The sequence below is a fragment of the Coturnix japonica genome, chromosome 5 (genome assembly GCF_054131305.1).
Source record: "Coturnix japonica strain WE chromosome 5, WE-NBRP24, whole genome shotgun sequence".
NCBI lineage: Eukaryota > Metazoa > Chordata > Aves > Galliformes > Phasianidae > Coturnix > Coturnix japonica.
This window is the reverse complement of record NC_140667.1, coordinates 55,817,518-55,843,367: the sequence shown is the minus strand read 5'-3', so window position 1 is coordinate 55,843,367 and position 25,850 is coordinate 55,817,518. Positions and strand designations below refer to the sequence as shown.

The 25,850-nt window shown below is 46.4% G+C and overlaps 2 protein-coding genes and 1 non-coding gene across 15 annotated transcripts in view; all 3 read left to right on the top strand.

Annotated features, from left to right (window-relative positions):
- TOGARAM1 (TOG array regulator of axonemal microtubules 1) overlaps window positions 1-8,998 on the top strand; it is a 30,441-nt gene extending 21,443 nt beyond the window's left edge. For 8 of the 10 annotated variants that reach the window (XR_014946208.1, XR_014946209.1, XM_085547874.1 and 5 more), the window contains 7 exons: window positions 3,335-3,493; window positions 4,002-4,128; window positions 4,420-4,538; window positions 5,266-5,455; window positions 6,685-6,904; window positions 7,481-7,567; window positions 8,394-8,998. Coding sequence is in view for 7 of the 10 variants with exons in the window: in XM_085547874.1 (XP_085404000.1) it covers window positions 3,335-3,493; window positions 4,002-4,128; window positions 4,420-4,538; window positions 5,266-5,455; window positions 6,685-6,904; window positions 7,481-7,567; window positions 8,394-8,650 (1,159 nt within the window). In the remaining 3 variants the exon portion in view is untranslated. Of the gene's footprint in view, window positions 1-505; window positions 610-3,334; window positions 3,494-4,001; window positions 4,129-4,419; window positions 4,539-5,265; window positions 5,456-6,684; window positions 6,905-7,480; window positions 7,568-8,393 lie in introns of those variants that run through there. The other 2 variants (XR_014946206.1, XM_085547877.1) reach the window with 2 other exon arrangements.
- Window positions 8,999-9,212: 214 nt separating this feature from the next.
- On the top strand, window positions 9,213-25,538 carry PRPF39 (pre-mRNA processing factor 39). 4 transcript variants are annotated; one of them, XM_085547880.1, is made up of 15 exons: window positions 9,213-9,263; window positions 12,460-12,825; window positions 13,822-13,947; window positions 14,351-14,460; window positions 14,588-14,706; window positions 14,984-15,151; window positions 15,787-15,952; window positions 16,322-16,429; window positions 18,717-18,881; window positions 19,192-19,318; window positions 19,412-19,680; window positions 20,247-20,431; window positions 21,815-21,889; window positions 22,454-22,574; window positions 24,015-25,538. In XM_085547880.1, the coding sequence occupies exons 4-15, from the start codon at window positions 14,374-14,376 to the stop codon at window positions 24,066-24,068; spliced, it is 1,644 nt and encodes a 547-aa protein (XP_085404006.1). In that variant the 5' UTR covers window positions 9,213-9,263; window positions 12,460-12,825; window positions 13,822-13,947; window positions 14,351-14,373; the 3' UTR covers window positions 24,069-25,538. The 4 variants fall into 4 exon arrangements, with proteins under 4 accessions (XP_085404006.1, XP_015721395.2, XP_015721396.2 ...); XM_015865909.3 differs by lacking the exon at window positions 14,351-14,460; XM_015865910.3 differs by lacking the exon at window positions 14,351-14,460 and having other exon boundaries at window positions 9,213-9,845.
- LOC116653566 (small nucleolar RNA SNORD127) lies at window positions 19,754-19,839 on the top strand. The gene has a single exon (XR_004307665.2). It is a non-coding gene; the product is annotated as a small nucleolar RNA SNORD127 (small nucleolar RNA).
- Window positions 25,539-25,850: the final 312 nt, after the last annotated feature.

Here is a 25,850-nt window from a genome sequence, read left to right as displayed (position 1 = left end):
TAAGTATATCAAATATAATCATTAGAGAAATATCGCAATATAGCAGGCAGAAAATGGGAAATACAAGAAGTCAGCTGTGCAAAGCTCCTGCCCAGGGCGCCTTCATTGGCATAAATGTACAATGTAACCCCCTTCCTTTTGCTGCGTTACATAAGAAGCGGGCAGCTGACTTTGGAGCCTGGCGGTTTCTGGTGGTTTTGCAAGATTTCAGTAATTTTATTCAACGTTAATAGAATGTTCTTAGGAAACTGCTGGTTTGCTTTGCCTGAAGCAGCTCACAAAGCAGTTCTCATTGCCATTCATTCTGCAGCGAAATGCCCGTCTTTTTCAGTTCTTCAGCACTGCTTTCTCTTTAGAAAAATGACGCCAACGTCCAGTTCTCTGGCTGCGATCATCCTGGCTGATTTCATGTTGTTCTCTGTATGTTGCTGCTTAATAGTCTTTCTGTGTCTGCCTTTAATTTCCTTTACAGTGGTGACGGCCTTTATTTTCTTGACTCCCTCAGATATGACAAGCTTCCATTTCTGGTTCCGTGGTTTGTGGTCTGATCTGTAGCTCACTCCAATCTGTAGCAGAAGTCACATTCTTGTCTCTCACCCTACCTGTTAAGTATGCTGTTCTGTTCTTTTATATCCTCATTTCCTGCACTACCAAGACCTAACAGAGCCATTAGGTGTTTCAGTATGTTAGTTTTATACCTGCTTGTATTTAATCTGCTTCTACATCATCGCTTAGATATGAATTCCTTGTAACCTATCCTTTCCACTGAATATTCCAGAAGCCCCATTATAAATCAGTCCGTAGGTTTGCTGCATAGCTAGAATCCGTAACAGTTAGTTTTGATTCAGAATACTTTGTTTCTTACTTTGTTTCTGGGGAAGCTGGTTGCTTTGGAACATACAGATTCTGTCTGCTGAAAGCCAATGAGAACCGTACTTCAATTATTTGAACTTCAAACTGAAAGGCAAATATCTGCCTTAGCATTTAGATTATGTAAGAGATGTGTCTGCATGTAGTCATTTGGGAGAACTGAAGAGCAGCAGCGGGCAGTCATTGTGCATTGCTTTAACTCAGGAGCCATGTAATATGGTCCAGTTTTTACTCACTTCAGTACTCCATCACTTCTTCAGATGTCCTTGGCTGAGCAGTGCTGCCAACCATAACAGGCTGAATCTGAGCTCAGTGCTCAGTGGTAAATTCAAACACACACACAGATCCTCATGGGATCTACAAGGATCTGAGCCTTCAGCCTGTGAACTCAGGGACACTTTCAGACATTTAAGGCATCCGAATTACTTGAGCTCTGAGTAAGGAGCACAGTTTGCATTTAGTGCATGGCACATCCCAGGTGTAGCCCCAATGTAGCACTGTGAGTTTCACATTCTCTAATCCTGGCTTCAGGAAACTCTGACCACGTTGGCACCAAAGCCTGTGTGGCACATCTGCAGTTATCAGCTCTGTGCTCTGTTCAGTCAGTGTGGTAACTGCCTTCCCATGGGGAAATTTGGAGGGAAAACAGGCTGCATCTTCGCTGCAAAATGGAAGAACTGTTTGACACAACGTCATGATCACAGAAATGGTGTATTTTCTGAATCCATGCCATACATTTGTTGTATTCACCACGTCACCATTCAGGTTAACAGCTCTGATTTTGTGTAGGATTCATAAGACCTTTTCAAAACATACCCATTTTTCTGCTAACCCCGCTTCAAGCCTGCTGTGATCACACGTATTACACTTGCAGCCCTGAGTAGGCCTATGTGCTGAGCCTTCACCCCTACAGAATTGGTTCTGGCTTTACCATCAAGAGCAATGAGAAACATTTGTTTGCTTTTATGAGATACTGCTCTAAGACATGGGATAACTGCTGCAAGCTCACCTTGCTGAGCAGATCCCTGATTCACAGTCATGCTTCCAGAACAAGAAATTTTAAAACCATGTTTCTTGTGTGTGTGAATATTACTGACCTGCAGGATCTGATGTGCGTAGGACACAGTTTCCTGCTGTTCTGTATGAGCAGCAGGCAATTGTGAGGGACAGAGGCTTGGTTTTACTTAGCGGAGTCTTTAAGCCTCATAGCTGTTGTTTTCCCACCAGCACATACAGTAGGAGTTAGGCTGTGTCTGTTTCCCTTCTCATGAGCTCCTGGGCTCCTGTACAGACACAACAGCAGGTACTGAACTCTAGTATGAAGTAGCATTGCCTGGGAGCAGCTCAGCCCATAGCAGTGTCAGCACAGAACTCAGCATGCTGGCTGCCACGTTACTGCATAGATCTCATGGCCTGGGCTGCATCATGTTCAGTTTTAACAGAGCCCATGAGCTGTCACTGTCCCAGCTGAAGGTGCTTTGTGCAGTGTAATCTATGGGTACCTTCACCTCCAATGAGGCCGTGACATTTATGGCACAAAATCCTTCTGAAACAGGAGCAGACATTCAGGAAGGATCTGGGATGGCTGCATCAGGCTGAGAAGCTGGGGAAGCCAGTAGTGTGGATAGCAAGTCCTTTCTTCTCTTCAGCTCCTTCCTTTAAACCTGGCATTGCTTTGGAACAACAGGCCATAGCAACACCTCATTACTGTGCATTAAAACTGTCCTCAGAACTCAGTGATGAAAATAAGGCTGGAAGGCTCCAAACCTGTGGAGCTGTGAGCATGTGGGGTCAGCGGGTACTGCAGGATTTGTGCACAGGATGAGTTTGCTGCACAAGTTTCAACACTAATTCAAGTTTTCTCTGGCTTTTACCAGCATAAGGATGTGAAGTCCTCTGTCTTACAGAAAACAGGCTTCTGCAAGGCTTGTAGAAATCAGTAGAATAGTGCTTTATTTAATTTCAAACCAATAGAAATGATAGGGGATTTCTGACTGAATGTGGGGACTTGTTTCACATGAAGTTGATGGGAGGAGCATGTAGTTGTGGGTCTGCTAAAATATCTCACTAACATTTGTAGGAATACCTGAAAATAAATTCTCACGGGAGAAAATGACCGTCCTTAGTCATCTAGAGAGTGCTGGGTTCTGCCCTGCGGGAGGATCAGGGGCTGCAGCCGTCCTTAACAAAAAGGACGTCATCTTTTTCCCTTCTACATTCATGTAGCTTGGGATTCTGAGTGACTGAAATGCTGCTTGATGATACTTCTCCCAATGAACTATCCTTTTAAATAAAGCTGCCAGGCTCTGCCTTTCTGTAAAGCCGGAATAGGTACCTGCATAACAGCAGTAGGTTGTGCTAAAGAATAATAGAGTGTAGTCGTATGCCATGTTTGCTAGGGTATATAAGTTCTGTTAGTGAGCTGCTGCGATGAGCTCTTACTAAGCAGTCGTCTTCTCTTTAGCCATCTGCACACAGCGGTGAGAAGATGCACAGCCCAGCACATGGCAGATGTTATAGAACGTGTGGGACCGGAGTGGGTGCTGTCTGGAACCAAAGGTGTCACTGACAGGACTTTACCTGCAATTGCCAGGTTTGCACTGGATAGTTCACAGCAAACAAGGTTAGTGAAGTCGGTAATTAAGCAAAGCATACTAGAGGTGGCTGAAATGTCTGCATTGCTCTGTGTAGGGGCCTCTGCTGCGGTAGATGGCTGTTAAGATAATGTGTGATGGAATTACCTGAATGCCTCCTGCAGCTGTGCCCACGTAGCAGCAGGAAGGAGGGGGAGTCAATGGCCTTGCTCTTCTGCCATGTGCCCTCCCCAGGCCATGCTGGGAATGTGAGCTCTAGGATGCACACTGTCTGACCAGCAGAGCCGGGCCACCCTCTGTAAATACAGCCAGTACTTGAACACTGAAATGGAAGACTGTTCTCAGTCTTTCATTTGCTCAGTTGTTGGTCAGGTAATGATTGCTGGCCGGAGTTTCTCTGAAGGAGGGTGGAAAGGTGCCTGGTTACACATGCAGACAGACAGCAATCTTTTTGCACTTCTCTGTTTTGAAGTTACGTTTGTCTAAACATACAGATGGGTGCTCACAGATGTGTATGTCGTGGTCTTTTCCCTGCAGGTATTATGGTCGAAAGATGCTTTTCTGCATGATGACTCATCCTGATTTTGATAAAACACTTGAGAAGTATGTGCCAGCCAAGGATTTGCCTTACATTAAGGAATTTGTTAACAATCTACAGCAAAAGGTATGTAGAAACACTTGTGTAACAGGTGAGAAACACAAACTTTAGTAGTAGTTTTTAGTTATAGACATCGGATCTATAGCGAATGGGAGGACTGTATTCAGATGAAGACAAGTAATCAGATTAATCCAGCGATTGTTACCTGACCTGTCCATGCCTTTAATCCTTGCAGATACACTGGACAGACTGTACTTTGCTGCTGTGCTTTGCATGGCTGTAAGACTTGCCTCTAAAGAGTCTCTGGTGCTGCAGGATGTACCAACCAGCTTAATAAGTAGTTTCATTTTTGTGCAGGGTTTGGGAGAGATGCCCTTAGACACACCCTCAGCAAAAGGGAGACGTTCTCATACTGGCAGTGTTGGACATTCGAGGTCATCGTCTACTTCCAGAGATGCTTTCAACATCACTGACAGGTAAGGATCGTCCTGAGTAGTTTATCCTGTTAGTAACTGATCTCCAGGAGAATAATAGCATGATGAGAAGGGAGCACAGAAAGGTTCACAATGGGGTTAAACAAACAAGAGGAAAACGAGAAAACTAGACATGTCCCAGGTAAGTTCTTTCCAGTAGGATACCTGCTAATATGAACATGGCTTTCTGCATTTTGACATTGTTTATTGCCTGCCTGTGAAAATGCACACAGTGTAAAAAAGCACTTGGAGTTCATGGTAGGTCCATCATTTCAGTACGCTGCCATCCAAGCTCTGAACAAGCACCGTGCCTGGTAGTAGTTGCTTCAGTAAGAACTGCCTGTCTGTGCCTTTGGACATTCAGTTAAATTCTAACTGGGGATGCTGAAGATTTTACACCATATTGTCTCCATTTTCCTGTTTTTGCTTTTGGCTTCTAATAGGTCTGCTGTTGATCTGAAAAGAAGGGGGGAAAAAAAAGCACAAGAGACTCAAACTAGGTCAGAACGTCTGTATCAGAGAATATAGAGTTCATAGGGTCTGAGACTGCCTTCGGGTTGAGGGTGTCTTTCAGGCACCATCTGCTATTCAGAATAATTAATTCCAGGCTCTATAAGATTTGCTTTTTGCTTCTGTATTTGCCCTTACGCAGAAAGGGAACGTTTAAGACTAAAGACTCGTTTCAGTTTGCTGATTTATTTGCTGACTAAAAGTTCTTCCTTTTCCACAGGGAGGCTACAGAAGCACGTGAAGTCAGCAGAAAACCAGCTCCTCGTAATTCCCTGGAAAGTGAAGAATATGTTAAAGACATTGTAGGTTTATTGAATGCAAAAGACTTCCGTGATCGAATAAATGGAATTAAACAACTGTTATCAGATACAGAGAACAACCAGGACGTTGTTATTGTGAACATTGTGAAGGTGAGTGTGTGACAGCTTTTGAATTCAAAGCTTTTAAAATTCCATCACACATTTGACTGCTAAAAATCATGATTTCTTCTTTTGATAAGAATGTCTGATTAACAGGAAAGCTCTGAAGGTTGGCTCAGGTGAGCCTAAAGAGGAGAGATGTAAGCTGCAAGGGTAGGAAAGGCAACAAGTGGGAGGAGGAAGTTGGAAGCTTCTACCTGGGCAGCAGTAAGAGAAGGGTTTCTGGAATACTGTGCGCAGTCTTTGCTGCTGCTGCTGAGAAGGTACCAAATAGGAACAGGTTATAGGCAGAGCAGGAAGGATAAATCAAGGCGTGAGACATGGTTGCAGGTAGTTGCAAGTTTCATTGGCTTTGTTTATGTTGGAGAAAGTGGGGAAGGGTCTTCACTGTAATATAACAGCTCAGGGTAAGTGTCCTTCCCAGGAGGGAGGGAGAGAAAGATGTGGTGATGTCCAACAGTTGTGACCGGTGAGTTGATAGAATGAAAATGAGACTGACCTTTAACAATGCGACACCTGTGCCATAAATCAATAAAATACTGCTGTGAAAATTCATGGCATCTTAACTAGGAATGTTTTTAAATCCTTAAGATCCAATTGGTTTTGTAAAGAGGTGAAATTTAGAATGATGGGCTTGATCCAGGAGCTACAGGATAGAAACAGTGTGAACAAACTGTAAGAGGTTTGGACAGAGCTTAACTGTGAAGGATTCCTTTTCCTAACGCCTCTGAAAGGCAAAAAACCCCAAACATATTTTAGTGTGTTATTGAATATCTTGTAGTAACGCATAGGGGTTATAATAGTAAGAGTTATTAGTTGTTAAGATAGCCGTGTCACTGTGTGCTATAGGTGACAGAAATTAAACACATTTCAGAGATACTGCTGGCTGTTCTTTTTGCCGAGTAGAGCTGTGTCTCATTAAAAATAATTGCTTGCAAAAATGGCAGTCGTGCTGAAAGATCCAGATGGCTGGTACGTTGTAGTACGTTGTAGAGCAAGGCCTGAAATTCAGATCAAGTGGGTTGGGTACCGCTGGGGCACCCACAGTATGAAAATAAACAGTGAGTGTTGCTTTACTTGCTCCAAAAATAATCCCAAGTATCTGCGTATCACAGCCATCTTTTGCTGTGGTGAACAACAAAAGTGTAACAAAAAGCAGGTAACGTAACATCCCCAAGGTACTGATTGGTTTTGATGGATGCTGTTTGGATACCTTTCAGATCTTCGATGCTTTCAAGTCTCGCTTACATGACTCAAACAGCAAAGTAAATCAGGTTGCTTTGGAGACGATGCACAAGATGATTCCGTTGCTGAAAGACAATTTATCACCAGTTATCAACATGTTGGTTCCTGCAATGGTAGATAACAACCTCAACTCCAAAAATCCAGGGATCTACGCAGCTGCAACAGATGTTATTCAGGCTCTGTGTCAACACTTAGGTAATCTGCTTTCTCTTCTTTTTGAGGAGTTTTAATTGCATTATGGTTTAAAGGTCAAGAGTTGCTCTTTCCAGTCATTTCCAGTCATTGTGTTGTTCAATGCATCCCTGCTTTTATTCTCACGCATTTTAAAGCATGCAAGTCATTGTAGTTATTTCCATACAGAAATACAGATAGCTTGACTTGTCCTAACAGTGGAGGTGGGTTTGTTATGTTTGCGTGGCAAGTCTGTCATCACCCAGCAGCGTGTCAGAATACTGAAGCTCTTAAGCAGGTCAAAGAACCAGCCTTGGGGATTCGTACATGGCACAGTTGTTTGCATTCCTCAACTGTTTTGGCTTTGGAGCAGAAAGTTACTATTTTCAGTAAAGGAAAATGCTACATCTTACCAGACCCTCTGAATTAGGGCTTGTTAAGATTATCCTTTTATGGTTATATTCCTTTTAATAAATTACCATTATTCTTGGACTTAAAGCATCATAAGCAGGATTCTTAGTTACTGTTTTTTTTTTCTATTGTGTTTATTTCCAGTAATTTTGTTTACCATTCTTAACGTGTTTTGTTCTTTACATTTAGACAGCTATTTGCTTCTGCAGCCATTCTGCACGAAAGTCCAATTTCTGAATGGAAAAGCCAAACAAGACATCACAGAAAAGCTTGCAGGTGAGAGGCTGCTTTGCTTTACACGTTTGTTTGTGTACTGTCCTAACTGTGCAGACTCCTTGTGGGCTGAGGCAGTTGCATATCTACCACGGTGCATTGTGAGCATTAATAATATACCAGTTGTCAAATACACCCCCTTGTAATGCACACTGAAGCCAGTGCTGACAAATAAAAGATGATTCTATGTAATAGTAGAACTGCTCAGGTTGGAAAAGGCCTTAAAGATCAAGTCCAACCACAGCCCAACCCTCCTACCCTAACTAACAGCACTCTGCTCAGTCGTGGCCCTGAGCACTACATCCAAATGGTTTTTAAACACATCAGCGATGGTGACTCAACCACCTCCCTGGTTAAGCATCATTCCAATGCTTAACAACCCCTTCTGTAAAGAAGCGTTTCCTGATATCCAACCTAGACCTCTCATGGTGCAACTTGAGGCCATTTCCCCTCATCCTGCCATCAGTGAGCAGAGAGCAGCCCCGCTCTGCTGCAATCACCTTTCAGGTGTTGGCAGAGAGCAATCAGGTCCCCCTCAGCCTCTTCTTCCCCAGCCCAAACAGCCCCAGTTCCTTCAGTCTCTCCTTGTAGGCCGTATTCTTCAAGCCCTTCACCTGAGAGAGAATGAAAGGGATGTTTGTAGGGAAAGCTTATGACTGTTACCGGACCACTCATGGTGCTGTGAAAATGGACAAGCTTTTGTGCACATCCCTTCATTAGTTGCAGTGAGATGATGATGACATTCAGTACTCAGAGCAGGGGCTCACTATTGACCTGCATGTTATAACAGTCCCCAAGCACTGCTCGCTAACCGCTCCTGTTCTTGCAGACCTGGTAGTGGAGCTGTACCCGCGGAAGCCTCACGCTGTGGAGCAGAAGGTGCTGGTCGTCCTGTGGCACCTGCTGGGCACCATGACGAGCAGTGGAGCTTTGCCTGCAGCGGGAGGGAACATCCGCGCGGCCACGGCCAAACTGTCCAAGGCGCTGTTTGCACAGATGGGGCCCAGCCTGCTGGCTCACGCTGCAGCGCAGCCCCCACACATCAGGAGGAGCCTGGAGGAGTTCCTGGACATGGCCACCAGCTGACAGCACTGCGGGCATCGAGTGTGGGCTGACAGGGACACACTGTGACTGTTTATGTGGGGCATCGAGTGTGGGCTGACAGGGACACACTGTGACTGTTTATGTGGGGCGGCCATGGGGCGGTGTTGACCTGCCCAGCAGTGCTGTGTGGTCAGTGCGGGCCGTGCTGCCCTCACAGCACCGGGAGCAACGAGCCCCACATGGAGCATGGACGGAACCGCAGCAGCGCAGCGAGCAGCGCCTTGTGCTCCCCGAGCTGTGAGCGGGGGGACAGCAGCGGGGAAAGCGCCGGTTGTACCGGGCCGTGGTGCAGCGTTGTACCGGGCTGCAATAAACCGATGTATTTCCGTCCCCGCTGTGTGTTATACCGGGCTGCAATACACCGCAATACCCCGCTCTATTTCCGTCCCCGCCTGCCGTACTGTGGTGATGGGGGGGGAGGGGAGCGCCGCCATTTGGCGGGCGGGCAGAAGCGCCGTGTGCGCACGCGCGGCCCGGACGCGGCGCAGGCGCAGCATGCAGTGCGCAGGCGCAGTGTGCATTGCGCATGCGCGGCCCGCGCTGTGCTGTGTGTCCCGGCGCTGCGCGAGGCGGCCGTGCTGCTGTGTGCGCTGAGGTGGGTGCGGGCGGGTCGGGGCGGCCAGAGCCGCTGCTCGGGGCCGGGCTGTGGGAATGTGGAGCCGCCGCCCCCGGCTGAGCCCGGGCAGCTCGTTGTGCTCCGCCGGGCCGCTCCTCTCTCTCCCGGCCGCCCGGGCTGCTCTTTGCGGCCTGGCCCGGCCTCGCGGCCTACTGGCGCAGCGCGGCCTACCGGCCCGGCGCGGGGCGGGACAGGCGCTGTTATGGGCGGGAGGAGCGGGGTGTGCGGCACCGAGCGGGGCGAGAGATCGATCCGGGGTGAGCGGCGTGTGACGGGAGAAGGGATTGGAGCCCGACTTGGTGCGATGGAACAGGCGCCGAATCGCGGAGCGCCGATGTAACAGGGCCGGGATGGAATCGAGCGCGTTACGTTTCACTTCGAACACCGTGCGGCGGCCATTGCGGGAACTCGGGCCCGTAACTCGGAGCCGCAGCCACGCGGCACCAGCTGGTGGCCGGGCAGGACGGGCACTGAGCGCCGTTGTGTCACACGGCCCGTGGGTGCGGGGTATTGCAGACAAACCACCGAGAAACGGATTCGCACATAAGCGATGTAGGACCGGTACGTGCCGCTGCCCACAGCCATGGTTATCGTTAGTCCGAGTGATGTAAAACTGCCGAATTCAGTTGCTCTGATGTTGCTGTGCGGCTTCAGACGTAACGATGGGGGCAGCTTTTCTTCACTGCCGCACACGTGGCCCATGCGTTGCCCTGGTAAAGGCAGAGTGAGGCTGCTGTGCTCATTTAAAATTTAACTAAATGATTTTAAGAAAAAAAAAATACTTTCTATCAAACACATCTTTGATGGGCTCCAAAGAAGCTGCATTTGGATGCATCCTTTCTAGAGCAGCCTGGGATGTGGGGAGGAATCCCAGCATGGCCTGGGTTGCAAAGGCCCACAGTGCTCACCCAGCCCCAACCCCTGCTGTGTGCAGGGTCACCAACCAGCAGCACAGGCTGCCCAGAGCCACATCCAGCCTGGCCTTGAATGCCTGCCCTCACAAACAGCCGTTCCCCTCCTGTTTAAAGGCTCCCTTCACAAAGGCCACAAGAGAGAAGCCTTCACTTGTCCGGGTTAAACTGGGAAGAACTGGTTCCCAACAAGGACAAGCTGCTTGTCGTACACGAAGCATCCTCTCTGCTGGCTGAAGGGCAGCAAAGCGCTCGCTGTGGTCGGGGTGTTGCTATTGGATTTCACTTGTCACATAAAGATACACATTTAGGAGTGGTTTTCCATAAAGGAAAGACCTTGTTGATGTGATTGCCAGGTGACTTATCCCATAGAGAACTGAAGTAATGCTTCTCTTGAGCAGCAGTTAGAAAACTTATCAAGTGGACCCACGTGGCCCTTTTAGAGCTACTTCAGAGTCACCTGACGGGTGAGCTGTTCAGCAAACATCAGCTGTGAGCTCAGCAATGAACATAGGGGACAGGCATGTTTCCTTTGCCAGTTTTTTTTCCGTTGTGTTATTGGTGGCTCAAGAATTCAGGAGATAAGAAGTGGGGGTGGGACCTGGGTGGTTTTTTAAATGATTTGTTATCTTATTCTGTGAGGAGAGACCAATGGAGAGAAGTGAGGGTGTGTTTGATGGCGATGGCCTTATCTAAATGCTTGAAGCCACACTTCCTCTTCCAAAGTAGGTTCCCAGTGAAGAGCCATCTTTTTCCACGTGGTGTTGGTCTGTTATTGGGATGCGGCCTGAGCTCAGAGAGCCTGGCCGGGTGGTTCCCCCAGTGGTTTGCAGAGCTGGGCAGGGCAGCGTTTGGCAGCGGGATCAAGGTGAGGAGTGGGAGGTTTGCAGAGTCTGTCCTGAGGGGCAGGAGGAGGCGGCAGCCACCTGGGTTCTGTGTGACTGCACACAAGGAGCTGCTGTGTGTTTTGTGGCCACTGGTGTATATATACACGTTTTTAACACTCACTGAGTCTGCTGCCGATAGTAGTTCTGTTCTGTGCGAGGTTATCACCTGGGCCAGTTCAGGCCGGGGATGAGGGCACCCTGTACATAATGCCAGCGTGTGGCTGAGCACCACGCAGCTGTTTGCTCACTGCCCTCCTCTCTCAGTGGGGGAAAAAGCCAAAGTAGAATTCATGGGTCGAGATAAAGCTATTTACTAGGACAGAGAAAAGAAAAAGCGTCGTAGTTGTGACTACATACATGTGTACAAGTGATGCACAGGCAGTTGCCACTCACCAACTGATGGCCCCAAGTAGGGGAGGAGAGCGAGGTGAGCTCTCATCCCCTCCGAATTCTCCTTCCACATGATGCCTAGTGTTATGGAACATCCCTTTGGCCATTTGAAGCCATTTCCTCCCAGCTCCTTGGGTCCCCTCAGCAGCCCTCAATGAGAGACCTGGATGGTCTTGTCCTGTACAGATCTGCTTAGCAACTGCTGGAAACGTCACTGTGTACCAACATTGTTTTCCTCCTAGAATCAAAGCATGGGTTTGTTTTGCAGAAGATGCTGATCTGCACTGAGTAGGAGAATTCTATTTTAATGAATACGTTTTAATGGATTTCTTTGCTTGGAATAAAATGCCAGCAGGCTCATACAGGAGAACTGTATTTGTTGGCTTTTATGCCTTGATAGCTCCTGGTGACAATTATGTGTCAGATCCACTATGATGTGCTTCCATCTGCATGTTAAAACACATGGCTGGTACTGACACTGTGCGGGGCTGAGGGAAGCAGCAGTTGGTGAAGGTTTGTGATGAACGCAGGGAGCACTTGGTTTAAGATCAGGAAACACTGTGCTCAAGCGGTGCCTTCCATGTGATGGTGGAAGGATCTGCTCAGGCTCCTGTTTCTAGTTAAACTAGAAACCATCCTTGAGTTGGTGAGGTAGAATCCCAGTTTTTTTCTGAGCTTTTTAGGCTTGAACTCATTGCTTTCAAGATAACAAGATGGATGAATCTGTATAGACACAGCTCTTTATTTGTAGCTTGACCCACGTATGCTTTGCAGCAGTCAGAGCCAGCGGGCAGCTTTCTGATGTCAGTAATGTCTGTTGGAATAAGTGGTTCCCCCACCCTTCCCTTTCAGTGGGAGCACTCACAGTTCTTACTGCCACTTCCTGAAGTACTGCAGTTGAATTAATGACCACGTGGGCTGCTGTTTCACAGCCGAATTCTACTTGAATCTTCACTACTTAAATATTAAATCTTGTTATTTCTGTAGGACAGCATGGAAAACTCAACTGTGCAGAACTCGGATAATACAGAGGAGGAGAAGGCAACGATGGCAACGGCTGTAAGCACTGACAGCACTGGCAATGGCGCTGAAACATCAACAGAAGAGCAGAATATGGACTTCAGCACAGAAATTATGAGTGTAACTGAGATGGAACAATCACCTGATAGTTCTCCTGACCTGAATGAAGACAACACACAAGAAGAGGGTGAAATCCCAAATATCGGAAGTTTACAGACGACAGATATTGAGGCCGGATTCCCTCCGGATTTTGACAAGTTCTGGAGAGTAGTAGAGGACAATCCCCAGGATTTCACAGGATGGGTCTATCTGCTACAGTACGTGGAGCAAGAGGTCAGTGTGCGCCCCTTATTCTTGGTATTCCAGAAACTACCAAATGAACTCATGGATGTTCCAGTAACAAATCAGAACTGTACATCAGACTTTGATCTGCACTGCTCTGAGGTGGTGATAAAGGTCATAAAATAAGAGCAGCTGTTTTTAAGATGGTATTGAAACAGTAACTAATTTGAAGATGGGAATAGCGTGGTTTATTGTTTGTTTGCTTTTTACACTTGCAAGAACTTTGTTCCAGCTTCTGAAGGTGAAAATATGTGCTCAAACTTGTGCGTTCATAGAGATAGCTCTTTGCACTTAGCTTTTACTAGTAAATAATCAGCCATAACATTAACCGAAGATTCCTGCCACGTGTTAGTTTGGTCCTTCTTAGCCACATGCACCACAGCAAACAAAAAACAATTACTTTTCTCATGAGAGGCGGATAACCTGTGTGACGCCCAGAGCCACATCCAGCCTGGCCTTGAATGCCTGCAGGGATGGGGCATTCACCCTCTGGGTGAAAAACTTCCTCCTAAGATCCAACCTAAACCTCTTCTGTCTCAGTTTCAAACCATTCCCCCTTGTCCTATCCTTCCCACCCTCACAAACAGCCATTCCTTCTCCTGTTTAAAGACTCCCTTCAAGTACTGGAAGCCTACAATGAAGTCTCCCTGCAGCCTTCTCTTCTCCACGCTAAAGAATCCCAATTCCTTCAAACTTCCCTCGGTGCTCCAGCCCTGTGACCATCTTAGTGGCTCCTCTGGATCCATTCCAAGAGCTCCATGTCCTTCCTGTGCTGGGGCCCCAGGCCTAGATGCTGTACTGCAGATCAGGCTTCACATGAGCTGAGTAGAGGGGGACAATCACCACCCCATCCCTGCTGGCCACCCCTTTATTAATGCAGCCCAGGACACAGTTGACCTTCTGGGCTGCAAGCGCACACGATGCTTGTTTTGTTCTTCAAACTTTGTGTTGGAAATAATCTGTTACCTTTAATTATCTTCTTTCCAGAACCACTTACCAGCTGCCAGGAAAGCATTTGACAAGTTTTTCACACACTATCCATATTGCTATGGGTACTGGAAGAAGTATGCAGACCTAGAAAAGCGACACGACAACATTAAGCAATCCGATGAGGTACGTAGGTAACTGGACGAAGCTATTGCCATTGATCCCGTTAGCCAAATAATGACTGAGCTGCCACAAGTCATTTGGCTGCCAGAACCTGCCGTGTATGGTCAGGTTTATAGGGATTTTGTTTGCACTTGTCACTTCTGTGGCATTTGTAGCTAATGTTTTCTCTCTTTGTTGGCAGGTGCGTTAAACCTCTACAGTTTGTCAAGCTTTGCAGTGCAAGCCTCTGTATTACACTGCAGCTTAACAAGTAGGGCAGGGCTTTTCTCTCACTTACATTTATTACTCATTTTCAAAACAATATAGTTGGTTTGCTGGTCACAATTGCTACATCTTATTGCATTTTTGGTCAGACGCTGTCAATGATGATCTAATGGGTCTGTGCCCTATGGTCTATACCCCAAAGCCTGCCCACACAACCTGGTCAGAATGCAGGGACCGCTGCGCTTTGAAGATCAAGACTCTGCACGTGGAGATCAGAACATTGCCATGTTCTATCCAACCTCCACCCGAATGGTAATGGTAGATTATTTAAACAAAATTCCAGTAATTAGTATTTCTAAGGTTCACCGGATAACACAGTGTTGCCTCTCTATTAGGACACCATTAAGTATTTGAAGTACAGTTCACGTTCTCTTCATAGGTTTATCGCAGAGGGCTTCAGGCAATTCCTCTTAGTGTTGATCTTTGGATACATTATATAAACTTCTTAAAAGACACCTTGGACCCTGATGACCCCGAAGCTAACAGTACTATTCGAGGGTAAGTTGAAAGCAGAGCGAGTGGTACAAGAGGGGTGTGTGTGTTGTTGTGTTGTGTAGTGCATTCAGATGAGTGTGCCTTAGCTAAGGGGCTGGGGGGAGAGGGGGAAGTGGGAACCTTCTCAATTTCTGGAGATCTTGTGTTCGATACCGAGAAGATAATATGAAAAATTCTTGGTAAGCAATAGAAGTATGATTGCAATTAAATGAAGGCTTTTCTTAGGACTTTTCTTCCTTGCTCTGTCACTGCATCCAGAAAAAACTACATTCTTTTTCAGAGCCTATGAACATGCAGTTTTAGCTGCTGGGACAGATTTCCGTTCTGACAGACTGTGGGAAATGTATATAAACTGGGAAGATGAGCAGGGAAACCTGAGGGAAGTTACATCCATATATGATCGTATCCTTGGAATTCCAACACAGCTCTACAGTCATCACTTCCAAAGGTAAACAGAAAATGAAGATGTAGCTAAGGCTGAGAATTTCTTAACATACTTATTTACAGTGAAAATGTTCACTGGGAGCAACAGTTTAAAATTGTTCTATTTTATTTATTCTTACCTATTGAGTTGCTATTTTTACGTACTGGTACTTTGCTTTGTTGCTCCTCATTAGGTTCACACGTGCCCACCTTTTGAGTTGGTCAGGGTCCCTCTGCATGGCATCCCTTCCTTCTGCCATATCAATGTGCTACTCAGTTTGATGTCATCATTTTGTTTAAGCATAAACAGAAATGCCTGGCTAACTTATAGATAGCTGAGCTCCTCGTTGGTTTGGAGACATTAAGAGGGTAGCAGAAGCCCCAGTTAAGTTACTCACTAGTCTTCTTGTCATTTCTGCAGATCTAAGTGGTCTGTTATTTAAGTTTGTAATTATTTCATTTTTCTATGAAATGTGAAACTTGTGAACACCTGATACATAGTAGGATTGTTCTGTGTGTAGATTTTCAGAGTTGTTTGCTCAGTGGTGTTCTGGATGGATAAAGTGATTTAGAACCCAACTAGGATTATTGTGTTCTGATTGCTCAGTACGTAAACATGAGCTGTCAAGTTAGTGTTGATGTGTGTGTGATTATTTTTAGGTTTAAAGACCATGTCCAGAACAACTTGCCTCGGGACCTCCTGACTGCTGAGCAGTTTGTTCAGCTGCGCAGGGAGCTCGCATCTGTGAATGGCCATGCAGGGGGCGACGCATCGGCTGGCGACGATCTGCCCTCGGGTACCGAGGATATCACTGACCCTGCCAAGGTACATATGCAGAGAGTTCTTGTCGGGATTTCTTCCCTTACTCTTGCATATCACTGCTCCTTGCCTCATGCTATAGACAGACGGCTTTTGTCTGTAGAGTATGCTCTAACAGCACTTCCGTAGGTGTCAAAGAAATGGAGCTCATCTTTAAGATAAGACCAAAACTTCACGTAGAAAACCTTTAGTTGGGTTGCACTAAGAACCAAGGCATCATCGGGGTAATACTCCTCCCTCCCCCAAGCTGCTTTGTGCAGCGTTTAATGCACCCGTGCTACCTTTGATTTATGCATAGTACTGTTGTCATAAAGTGTGTTTACAAAGCTGATGCAGCGTCTCCTTGTGTTACATTTCTGAACAATTGTGTTTTAGCTAATCACTGAAATAGAGAACATGAGGCACAGAATCATTGAGATTCATCAGGAAATGTTCAATCACAATGAACATGAAGTCAGTAAGAGGTGGACGTTTGAAGAAGGGGTAAGTTTGTTTTCTCTTTGTAAGGCGGCATGTGAGAGTTCTGAACGTAAGGCTGGGAACTGAGAGTTTGAGTAACAGTTAGGCCTCACAGTTTAAACTCTTGTGGGACTTGGAGTAAAGGTCTCACTTCACTTTCCTGCAACTCTTGTTGTCAGAAGCAACTTGTGATGTCAGCTCTGTCATTTGAGGTTGTAAAAGCCTTTAAAAGGTGTTTGGAGAGAGGCAAGGTGGTGTAACACTGTTTCACTAAGCTGCTTTTAAATACACATCCTGAGTGCTGTGCAGTTCTGTGCTGCTGTAGCACTGCCTGCTTGATGGGAGTGTTGGACTTGATGATCCTCAGAGGCCCCTTCCAACCCTACAGCTGTGTGGGTCTGTAATTCAGTCCTGCTTTGCACATGCAGAGTGTTACACAATAGTTGTAATTGCTCTCTTCTCCCTTCATTAGTTGAGAAGGAAGGCATATCCTAAAAGTTTTCTTTGCCTGTGTATTTTTGGATTATATTCTTGCATCTAAAATCATTTAGCTTTTGTTTTCCTGATGTATCTATCATTAATGTGCTGCTTCCATGTGTAACATGTTAAAAGTAGTTAATTAAACTAATAATTTGATCGCAGCAAATAGAAAACATTTTCTGTGTAGAATTGAGTTTAGCTCCTTTTGACAGAGTAGCCGGAGGTTTTCAGTTCTGTGTCTTGTGGGCGTGGTACTGTGCTGCAGCATTGAAAGGAGGGAAATGGAAGAGAAGAACAAAGAGCACATTGTGTCCAGGTGGAGTGGTCAGAGATTCCTTAATGGCCCACATGATCTCAGGCCTGTTTCTGTGTTCCTTGTTGTGCTTTGGTAGAGTAGGCAAGGTGCTTTGGAAGCCAGGGGAACTCAGACCTGTGGTACCGCAGCCCATCCTAGCAGGCAGGCAGCTCCAGTGAACGGTCACCGCAGCCTGCAGGGCTGTTGCATGTCCAGGTGTTGCAGGGTCTCCTTTGTGCTTGGTGTCTGCCCTGGGGGGAAGCAAAGGATACAGAGAACATCTCAAGGGGAAGTGAGGCTCAGGTGTGCTGATGGGTAGCACAGAATGGGAGCGGATGGAGCTATTATTGGCTGAGGTTTAGCTACAGGTTACTGAAGCTTCATAGAATATTCTAAGAATGGATGTGCTGTGGAAAATGTATTGGAAACAGGTTATTCTGTATTAGTCCTGGCCAGGATCTCTACCTGCTTTACCAGGAGAGCATCTGCTCTGTAGACACTAACACTTTGGATCTATAAGACGAAGTTAAAGGTGTCTTTACAGCAGAGATGTACAGCAGATGTCAGGTAGTGATGGAAGCCTCTCAGACCTCTGCTGCTTTTAATTTTTAGCAGCAACAATGTACCTGAACTTATCACCACAAAAAGCTACCGGGCTTCATAGTAAAATTCAGTAAGGACCACAGGGAGATGGTGGGCTTTAAATTTGGAGTGGCCTTGAGGGATTGAATGTTCCTCCTCAATTGAGATAACGCTTATAATAATTCAACACTTGAATGAATGAAGGAATGTGTACTGGAATTGCAGCATGGGAAACAAATAATCAAGGAAAATTAGATGTGAAGAAAAGGAAAGAGTATCTGTGGAAGGATGCTTTGCCATGCTTAGTTTAGAGCTGTATTTATATTTCCTGTGCTGAGCTCTGTCCAACCCAGCTCTTGCTGGCAGCAGTGCTGGCGCAGTCACGGGGTCAGAATGGTGTAGGATGGGGGGGACCTTAAGGATCATGTAGTTCCGTCCCAGCCTCTGGGTCAGGCTGCCCAGGGTCCCGTCCAGCCTGGCCTAGCAGTCTCACTGCTTATGGAATAATGGGCTTAATTTAAATATTTGATATGGAATTCAAATCAGGCCTGTCTTTCCTGGCCACAATTCTCAACCAAATTTTGAACTTGTAGGATGTCCATTGGTGTAGTGGTGAGTGTTTGGGCAGAATGTTTGTGCACGGTAATTGTTGCCTCTAATACTGTTACATTGTAATGGAAGGGTTTGCAGGTTAGTAACTGTCACCTTCAAATCCTGCCTACAGTTGCATTCAATAAGCTCTGTGGGTAAAGAGTTCTAGCCTAAAGTGTAGCTATCAACCATGTTTCTCAGTTAAGTGTGTTGGCTCCTCTTGACTCACTTGCATAGATAATAAGGTACCGATTTGAAGTCCTGCTAATCTAAAGTGCCATCGCTTGAATAATGTGTGGTTATTTTTTAAGGGGCTTGACCGTGTGCTTGTTAGTCTTACCTCACATCCTGTGATTGTTGCAGATAAAGAGGCCTTACTTTCACGTGAAACCTTTGGAGAAAGCTCAGCTAAAAAACTGGAAAGAGTACTTAGAATTTGAGATAGAAAATGGGACGCATGAACGAGTTGTGGTCCTCTTTGAGAGATGTGTTATTTCATGTGCCCTCTATGAGGACTTCTGGATTAAGGTAAGGGAGGTGGTTTGCCACTGATCCCATGGCATACACTGACCTGGTGACTAACCTTGTACTCTTGTCGAACGTTGTTCATATATAACTATATCTGTTGCATTAGGAGATGGTCTGCTTGCAACCAGATTTGACTGCTGCATATGCCAACTTCGTTGCCTCTCTACGTCCTTCCTTACAGAAACTAGTCTAGTGGTTCAATAAAGGTGCTGAATGGGTTTAAACAAAAGAATTTTATCCTTCTGTCCTGTACTTAAAGACAAATGTAAGCTGTAAAATTATTCAATCTCTGCTCTGTTTTCAACTATAGTATGCCAAATACATGGAGAATCATAGTATTGAAGGAGTGAGGCATGTCTACAGCAGGGCTTGCACAATACACCTTCCTAAGAAACCGATGGTTCACATGCTGTGGGCTGCCTTTGAGGAACAGCAGGGTAAGAGCAAAGTTAACCTTTCCTGGGAGGGGTTCTACTTTAAGGAAGCCGTTGGAAGTGTCATGTTTTAAAGCATCTTTCCTGGTGTTTTAGGCAACATCGATGAGGCGAGGAGAATCCTGAAGACATTTGAGGAGTGCATTCTAGGCCTAGCAATGGTTCGCTTGCGAAGAGTGAGCTTAGAGCGCAGGCATGGGAACATGGAAGAAGCCGAGCGCCTGCTGGAAGAAGCTGTTAGGAATGCCAAGTCAGTTAGTGAATCGTCATTCTATGCCATCAAATTAGCTCGGCATCTCTTCAAAGTGCAGAAAAATCTTCCAAAGGCAAGAAAAGTGCTGTCAGATGCCATAGAAATCGACAAAGTATGTGTTCTTTCTTTGCTGTACTAAAAACAAAAACAAACTGCTTTTTTTTTTCCCCTCATTTCTTAAAGTATGGCAACAGTGATGACAGGTACTGTATCTGTATGTGATGTTTTGTTACCGCATGGAGACACCAGTCCCTCTAAACTGATGTTGCCATTTTTGCAGCTTGCAGTTGTAACTCTCTTTCATGGGAAGTACAGTTTGCTTCCTTTTGCCTTTTAGGAGTTGTAATCATTATGGAAATGTTCCCATCTCAAGGCAAACCACATTGATCACACAGGCGTTGCTCTCGGATTGCTTTGTGTAACTGCTGCAGCCCTTCTATTAGCTCTACACAACTCCTGCTTTGGTGGTGTTGGATCAATTCTGATCCCTTTGTGCACCAAACCAGATCAGAGATGACCAGTATGAGAACAGAATGTTGATATTGGCTGTTCTGATACACGCGCGTGATGTAATGCTTACGGAATGTATTCAGTAGATGCACACAGTGTTAATACCTGCTGCAGCAGGCTGACAACTGCTGATTTTATTCCTCTTCTTTTTTCTTTTTTTTTGTACAGGAAAACACAAAACTGTATCTCAACTTGCTTGAAATGGAGTACTGTGGTGATCTCACACAAAACGAAGAAAACATTTTGAGCTGTTTTGATAAGGCTGTGAATGGCTCGCTGTCTATAAAAATGAGGGTTACGTTTTCACAGCGAAAAGTGGAATTTCTTGAAGATTTTGGTTCTGATGTAAACAAGTAAGATACAGTGTGTGCAGCACCCAATTAAGGTCACAGAGTGCCTGTAGAAGTGGCAGGGAGGGGGATGGCTCAGTGCACCCACAAAGCTGTTTATTTCCAACAGCAGTTGTTTCTCTCAGCTTTCCCACACTGAAGGCCTGTTTTAAAGTAGGAATCTTAAAATCCTGCTTTTTTTTCTGAAATACCTCAGAATGCCTCAAAGTTCTGAGCTCTCACCACCCGTGACTTCCTGCTGCAGTTTTCTTTTCCTAAGCAGACGCTTCCCAAAGACAGTGTATAGTGGCATGGCTATAGAATGCATTGCTGTGCCCTGTGAGCGGCTGCTCAAGCTCCCAAAACTGCACTGTTGGTTTTTCCCTTCCCCTGCAATGAGAAGTGTTAACAATGCCATACACTTACATGGGGGAATCATGTAAGAGTGCAGCTTTTACTGAAATACTAGCTAAGCTTTATTTGTCCTGATTCCGTAATGTAAAATAAGCTCCTGTTTTTGTTTATGTTCTGCAGCTAAGTAACTTGGCACGGTGAAGCAGGAGTTAGGTTGCTGCCCTGCTCTGTGTGTTTTTAGTAACAGCAGTCCTCAGCTTCTGTTGGCTCTGAGCGCTGCAGCTCACATGGCAGCTGGGCACTGCAACTTTCAGGTGTGAGGTGGACCAAAGTGAAGTATTGTGCTCACAAATAGTACTACAGAGGGAAGGATAAGAGCAAGAAATGTTTTTCCCAAGAACAGTATTGACGGATGGTGCATTTTTCATTTGATGCCTTGTAAGCTGTAGCATGCATCAGGTGAAATGATATTCAGCTGGACGTTTGAGTTTGAATTAGGAAAGGAAATGAAGCTTCCACTCAGCAGGACACGGTTGTCCACAAGGCACCAGTGGCACAGCTCTGGGGCTGCAGTAAATAAACCTGTCCTTTCCTGGTGGAGAAAAGCCCATAGGTGCTTCAGTATAGTTTTCATTCTGCATAATACTGACTGGCAGTGTTTAAAGCAAGCCCATTCCTGAATGTCAGTGTGATGTGGATCAATAGCATCAGCACCAAGGTGACATGACAACATTGCTGGGAGCAGCACGTTTTGGAAAGCCCTGTGAAGTGTGTTGATAAAAGCAGTGCAGGCAGGGCAAGTTGTTCAGCAAATTGGGGATTTCTCAGCCAACGGTTCTGAGAAAATTCTTACTGCGCTCCATGGAATCTCCCTTCAAATGCACATGTGGAATTTATTTATTTCTTCTTGGCTTTTCAGGCTGTTTCAGCTCGCTGGGTTAGAATATTGTAGCATTTCTACATGTTGAAGTAGACGTTTTAAAACAATTGCTTGTATTTAAAAGGTTAATGTGGAAGTGGTAGCAAAGCACTTTGGTTTTTTTTTCCCTTCAGGCTTTTGGATGCCTATGACGAACACCAAGCACTTCTGAAGGAGCAGGATACTTTAAAGAGGAGAGCAGAGAACGGGTGGGTAGCCTGAGTTGTGAGCTGACTCGGTAGACGATGCAGTTAGGGCAGCAGGAACATGCAGTACCTGGATATAGGGAGTGTAGGTGCTGCAGAAATACCTCAGGGAGCAGCCTCTGAAGCTGGTGGCTTTGGGTTGCTTTTTATGGCTAGTCTGTGGAATGAATCTGTTTGTCTTTAAAACTGACTGTCTACAAGAACAAAATGGCTTAATCACTTAAAAGTGTCCCTGAGGCTGCACTGGGGGATATAACAGTGGGAAGGAGATTCCTGTGGGAAGTGATTCAAAGTGACCTTCACTAAAACTAAGGAATGCTGGTGAAAGTAACACAAGCTCTGAGCAGGGGCGGGGAGCTGAAGTCTCAGCTGGGGCACCAGTATAATTCGGAAGGCAGACTGAGGTTCTGAGCAGCAGAAATCACCATCCTTGTCAAAATCTTGTTGCATTATCCCATGTAAACAAGATGCTGAATTTGGAAATGCTGCTTCCTGCTGCCTGGTAGTGCGTTCCTCGCTCCTTTACAAAATGTCAGGTTCCATTACGAGCATGTGCTGACTTTGCAGAGCGGAGGAGCCAGATGAGAAGAAAATGCTCACGGAGGAACAAACCATGGCATCAGCACAGATGATGGATGGAGACATGCAGGTCAATCAGGCAGCATACAACTATAATGCCTGGTATCAGGTAAGCGGCTGCTTCAGTTTTTCTTCCAACTGTGCACGTTCTGGATTTATGCAAACTGTTGTTTCCTGGGCACTTCCCTTTACCTGTGGCCAGCTCAGTTGTGAAGGAAAGGCTGGAATAAAATCTCATCTTGCTTTTGTTGCTTGCTCCTTATCCTATTGCGTAGGTGTTAAATCATTCTCTCTAGCATGGGGCAAAATAACAGCTTGGCTAACTCTGGATGAAGGGAAGTACAGCAACTAATTAGTTTTCATTGTTAATTTCTCCAGCTAGTATTTCCTGTAACATCTCGTATGTGTTCTCCTGCAGTAGTACCTAGTGCATGTAAGATCAGAGCCTGTTCTTGCATGGCATTTCATTTTGTCCCCTACACAGTAAGTTAGTAATCTTAGTTTCCTCTTGTTGCTGGGCCTGTGGTAGCAGCATCTCCAGTGCATGCTCTGCTTGCTCCTACGCTAACAGGCCATTTTGTGTCCTGGCTTGGCCAAGGGGAAGATTACAAAGTCAGAGCATTGAAACTTGCCTTGTCTGTGAGGTTAATCCTGGAGGTGGATAGTGCTGGTACTTGTCAGCTGGGATGTGCATCACATGCTGTGGGCTTGGAGTGCATTGCCTTGTTTGTTCTGAGTAGTAGAGGGGGCAGCTGAAACGTTTGCTTAAGCAGTGCAATGGAAATTTGTATTTAGGCTGTACAGAGCCCACTGAGCCAATGAGAGCAGTGTTCACAGATACACAGGCAGCTGTGTAACTTGTTCTAGAGCTGCCTGTGTTAAGGACAAATGTTCACTCCAAAGTCAGGTGGAGAAAATCAGGTCAGCTCTGCGGTGCAAGGAAACCAGTCAGTGCTGGGCTATGGGAGAGCCCCTTGTTGTCAGTCAGAGCCGCAGGAGGAGCAGGGTTGTTGTACCCTCCCTTGGTGAAGGTCTCTGTGCTGTTGTTGAAGTGCTGAGTCCATCCCTGGGTGCTTTCCTTGTGTTTCACATTACCTGGAGAAGAGCAGACAGAAGCCCTGTCTGAGGGAACGGGCACTTCTGTTCACACAGACAAAACAACCCCAGGCAACAGAATCTGCCTCACACTGTTACTGCAACTGAATGACACTTCAGTGCCACTTCAGCAGCACAGCTGACTTCCAGCTGATCTTGCGAGGTGTTTCAGAGTTGATAGGCCTCACACTGCAGGGAAACACCTGCAGCTGTTCCACCCTCTGTATCAGCTTGAGATCCAGGACGTGAGCGAAGCTTCAAGCGGGAGGTCCTGAGGTCCAGATGTGGTGGATGTGACACAGCACTGACACCGGTGTGGCTGCAGGGGCTGCTGCGTTCAGAGCAGCTGAAATGACAGTGCTGAAGTTGTGTGTGCTTTTCTGGAGAGACAGCAGTGTGAAGGAGCAGGGTGTTCTGACTGTTCTGACCTGCCATCCCTGTCTTTATTTTCCAGTACAATTACCAGAACGCGTGGAATTACGGACAGTATTATTCTCCTTCAACTTGATCAGAGCAGCGGGTGACGTTCACTGTGCAGTATCAACAAAGAGTAAAATATATTTTTCTAAATTAGGGTTGTGAAAGAACTGTTGTAATACCTGCTTTTTGGTCTTCTGCATGTAAAATGAGCTGATGTTCACAGGGTATGTGTGAAGCAAGAATTGTGTGCCGGTAACTGATAAATGGTATCTGTACAATTCTAGTTTACCATAAATGCATTTTTTAAATTCCCTGCACTAACTTATGGAGCTCTCTGAAGCGTTTTGTTCGGTCTCGTAGCGATCCCTGCAGTGCTGACCTGCTCTGGCTGCCCCTCCACGCTGCTCCCTTGTTTCTCCTCAGGCCACATGGATAACATAGGATTTCCCCAATAAACCCAGCAGCTCAGTGTGCCCGGCTGAGGGCAGGGATGATGCTCAGCCCTTGGCACCACGGGCAGAACGGGCTCAGTGTGTGGAAGATGAATTTGTAACAGAGTAGGGCGGTGAGAACTAACAGCAAACTGAGAACACTGTCCTGCTGCTCCCCTTCTTCCCAGGTTCAACGTCTGCCTCAATTCTTCCACCTTCTCCCCACTAAGTGCCATGGGGTGGGAGTGAGGGTTGTGGTCAGGCTGTACAATGTCTTCTCTGCTCCTCTCCTTTCCTTGTGCTCTTCCCTGCCCCAGGGTGGGTCCTTCCCCTGCCTTCAGGAGCGTTTCCCACATGGCTGCAGGCATTGATCCAGGCACTGATCCAGCTGGGTGTCCTCTGGGCTGCAGCTGCTGCCAGACCCCCTGCATCACGGTGGGCCAACCCCCACCGGGCTGCAGCAGCCTCGGGGCACAGCCACCCGCTCTGCGTGGCCCCTACAGGCTGCAGGGTCCATCTGTTGCAGTGCACAGAGCACCTCCTGCCCCTGGCTGACACTGGGGCTGCAGGGGATGCTTCTCACTTTCTCATCCCCTTGCCCAGCTGCTGTGCAGTGCTGCAGCCTTTCCCCAATGCTCACAGCAGTGCAGCTTTGCTGACTCCACCTTGGATGGAGGTGGCACTTGGTGCAACCCCTGCAGGCAGCACCCTGCCCCTAAGCCCAGTGCAGTGCTGTGGGTCTGATCCGTAAACCTCTCTGTGTTAGAATAAGCAGCTCTCTGACCTGCTCTGCTCTCCTTCCCAACCAAAACTGTGCCCGTTTCCATTGTGTGATCCTTCCTATGCCCCAGTGAGCAAATCCCAATTCCTTTGTTATAAGGCCAGGGCTGAAGCTCTGCAGCTGGAGGTGGCAGCCTTTGGAAGCTGTGATGTGTTTTCTATTCCATGTGGGGGGTCCGAAATTAAAATGCAGTGCAAAATGATGTTGCGTTCTTTTTTTAAGAAGCACAAGCTGTGTTTGGGATGATTTTTGTATCTGGAGTTTTTCATGTACACAATGTGAGCAAATTTTTTCATTTTGATCAAAGTGATCATTTCATTTTCGTAATAAAAGCAATTCAGCCGTTCTTGGAGCTTCCTTGGGTTCCCTCATTCACAGCCACAGCTCATTGCGGTTTGGTTCAGAGCAGTGTTAGCACTGCTACAGCTCCAGCTGGAGGCAGGCGGGCATCGCACCCAGCGGCTCACAGTGCATTTAAAGGAGGAATTCCCCATCTCTTAGGATGGGAGCAGTGCCACAGCTGCACCCTGCGGTGCTGGGCAGGCAATGCAATGCACAGCTGCACTGCGAGGAACTCAAGAGAAAGGTGTCAGCATTGAAGGAATGCATTTCAGTTACAGGTCGGTGCTGAGGGATGATGGAGTTGGTGGGGACAAGA

Coding starts and splice junctions, on each gene's coding strand:
- PRPF39 (XM_015865909.3), top strand. CDS start 12,466: ATGGAAAACTCAACTGTGCAGAACTCGGATAATACAGAGGAGGAGAAG. Junction 15,953..16,321: donor ATATCACTGACCCTGCCAAG/GTACATATGCAG, acceptor ATTGTGTTTTAG/CTAATCACTGAAATAGAGAA. Junction 18,882..19,191: donor ATGAGGACTTCTGGATTAAG/GTAAGGGAGGTG, acceptor TTTCAACTATAG/TATGCCAAATACATGGAGAA.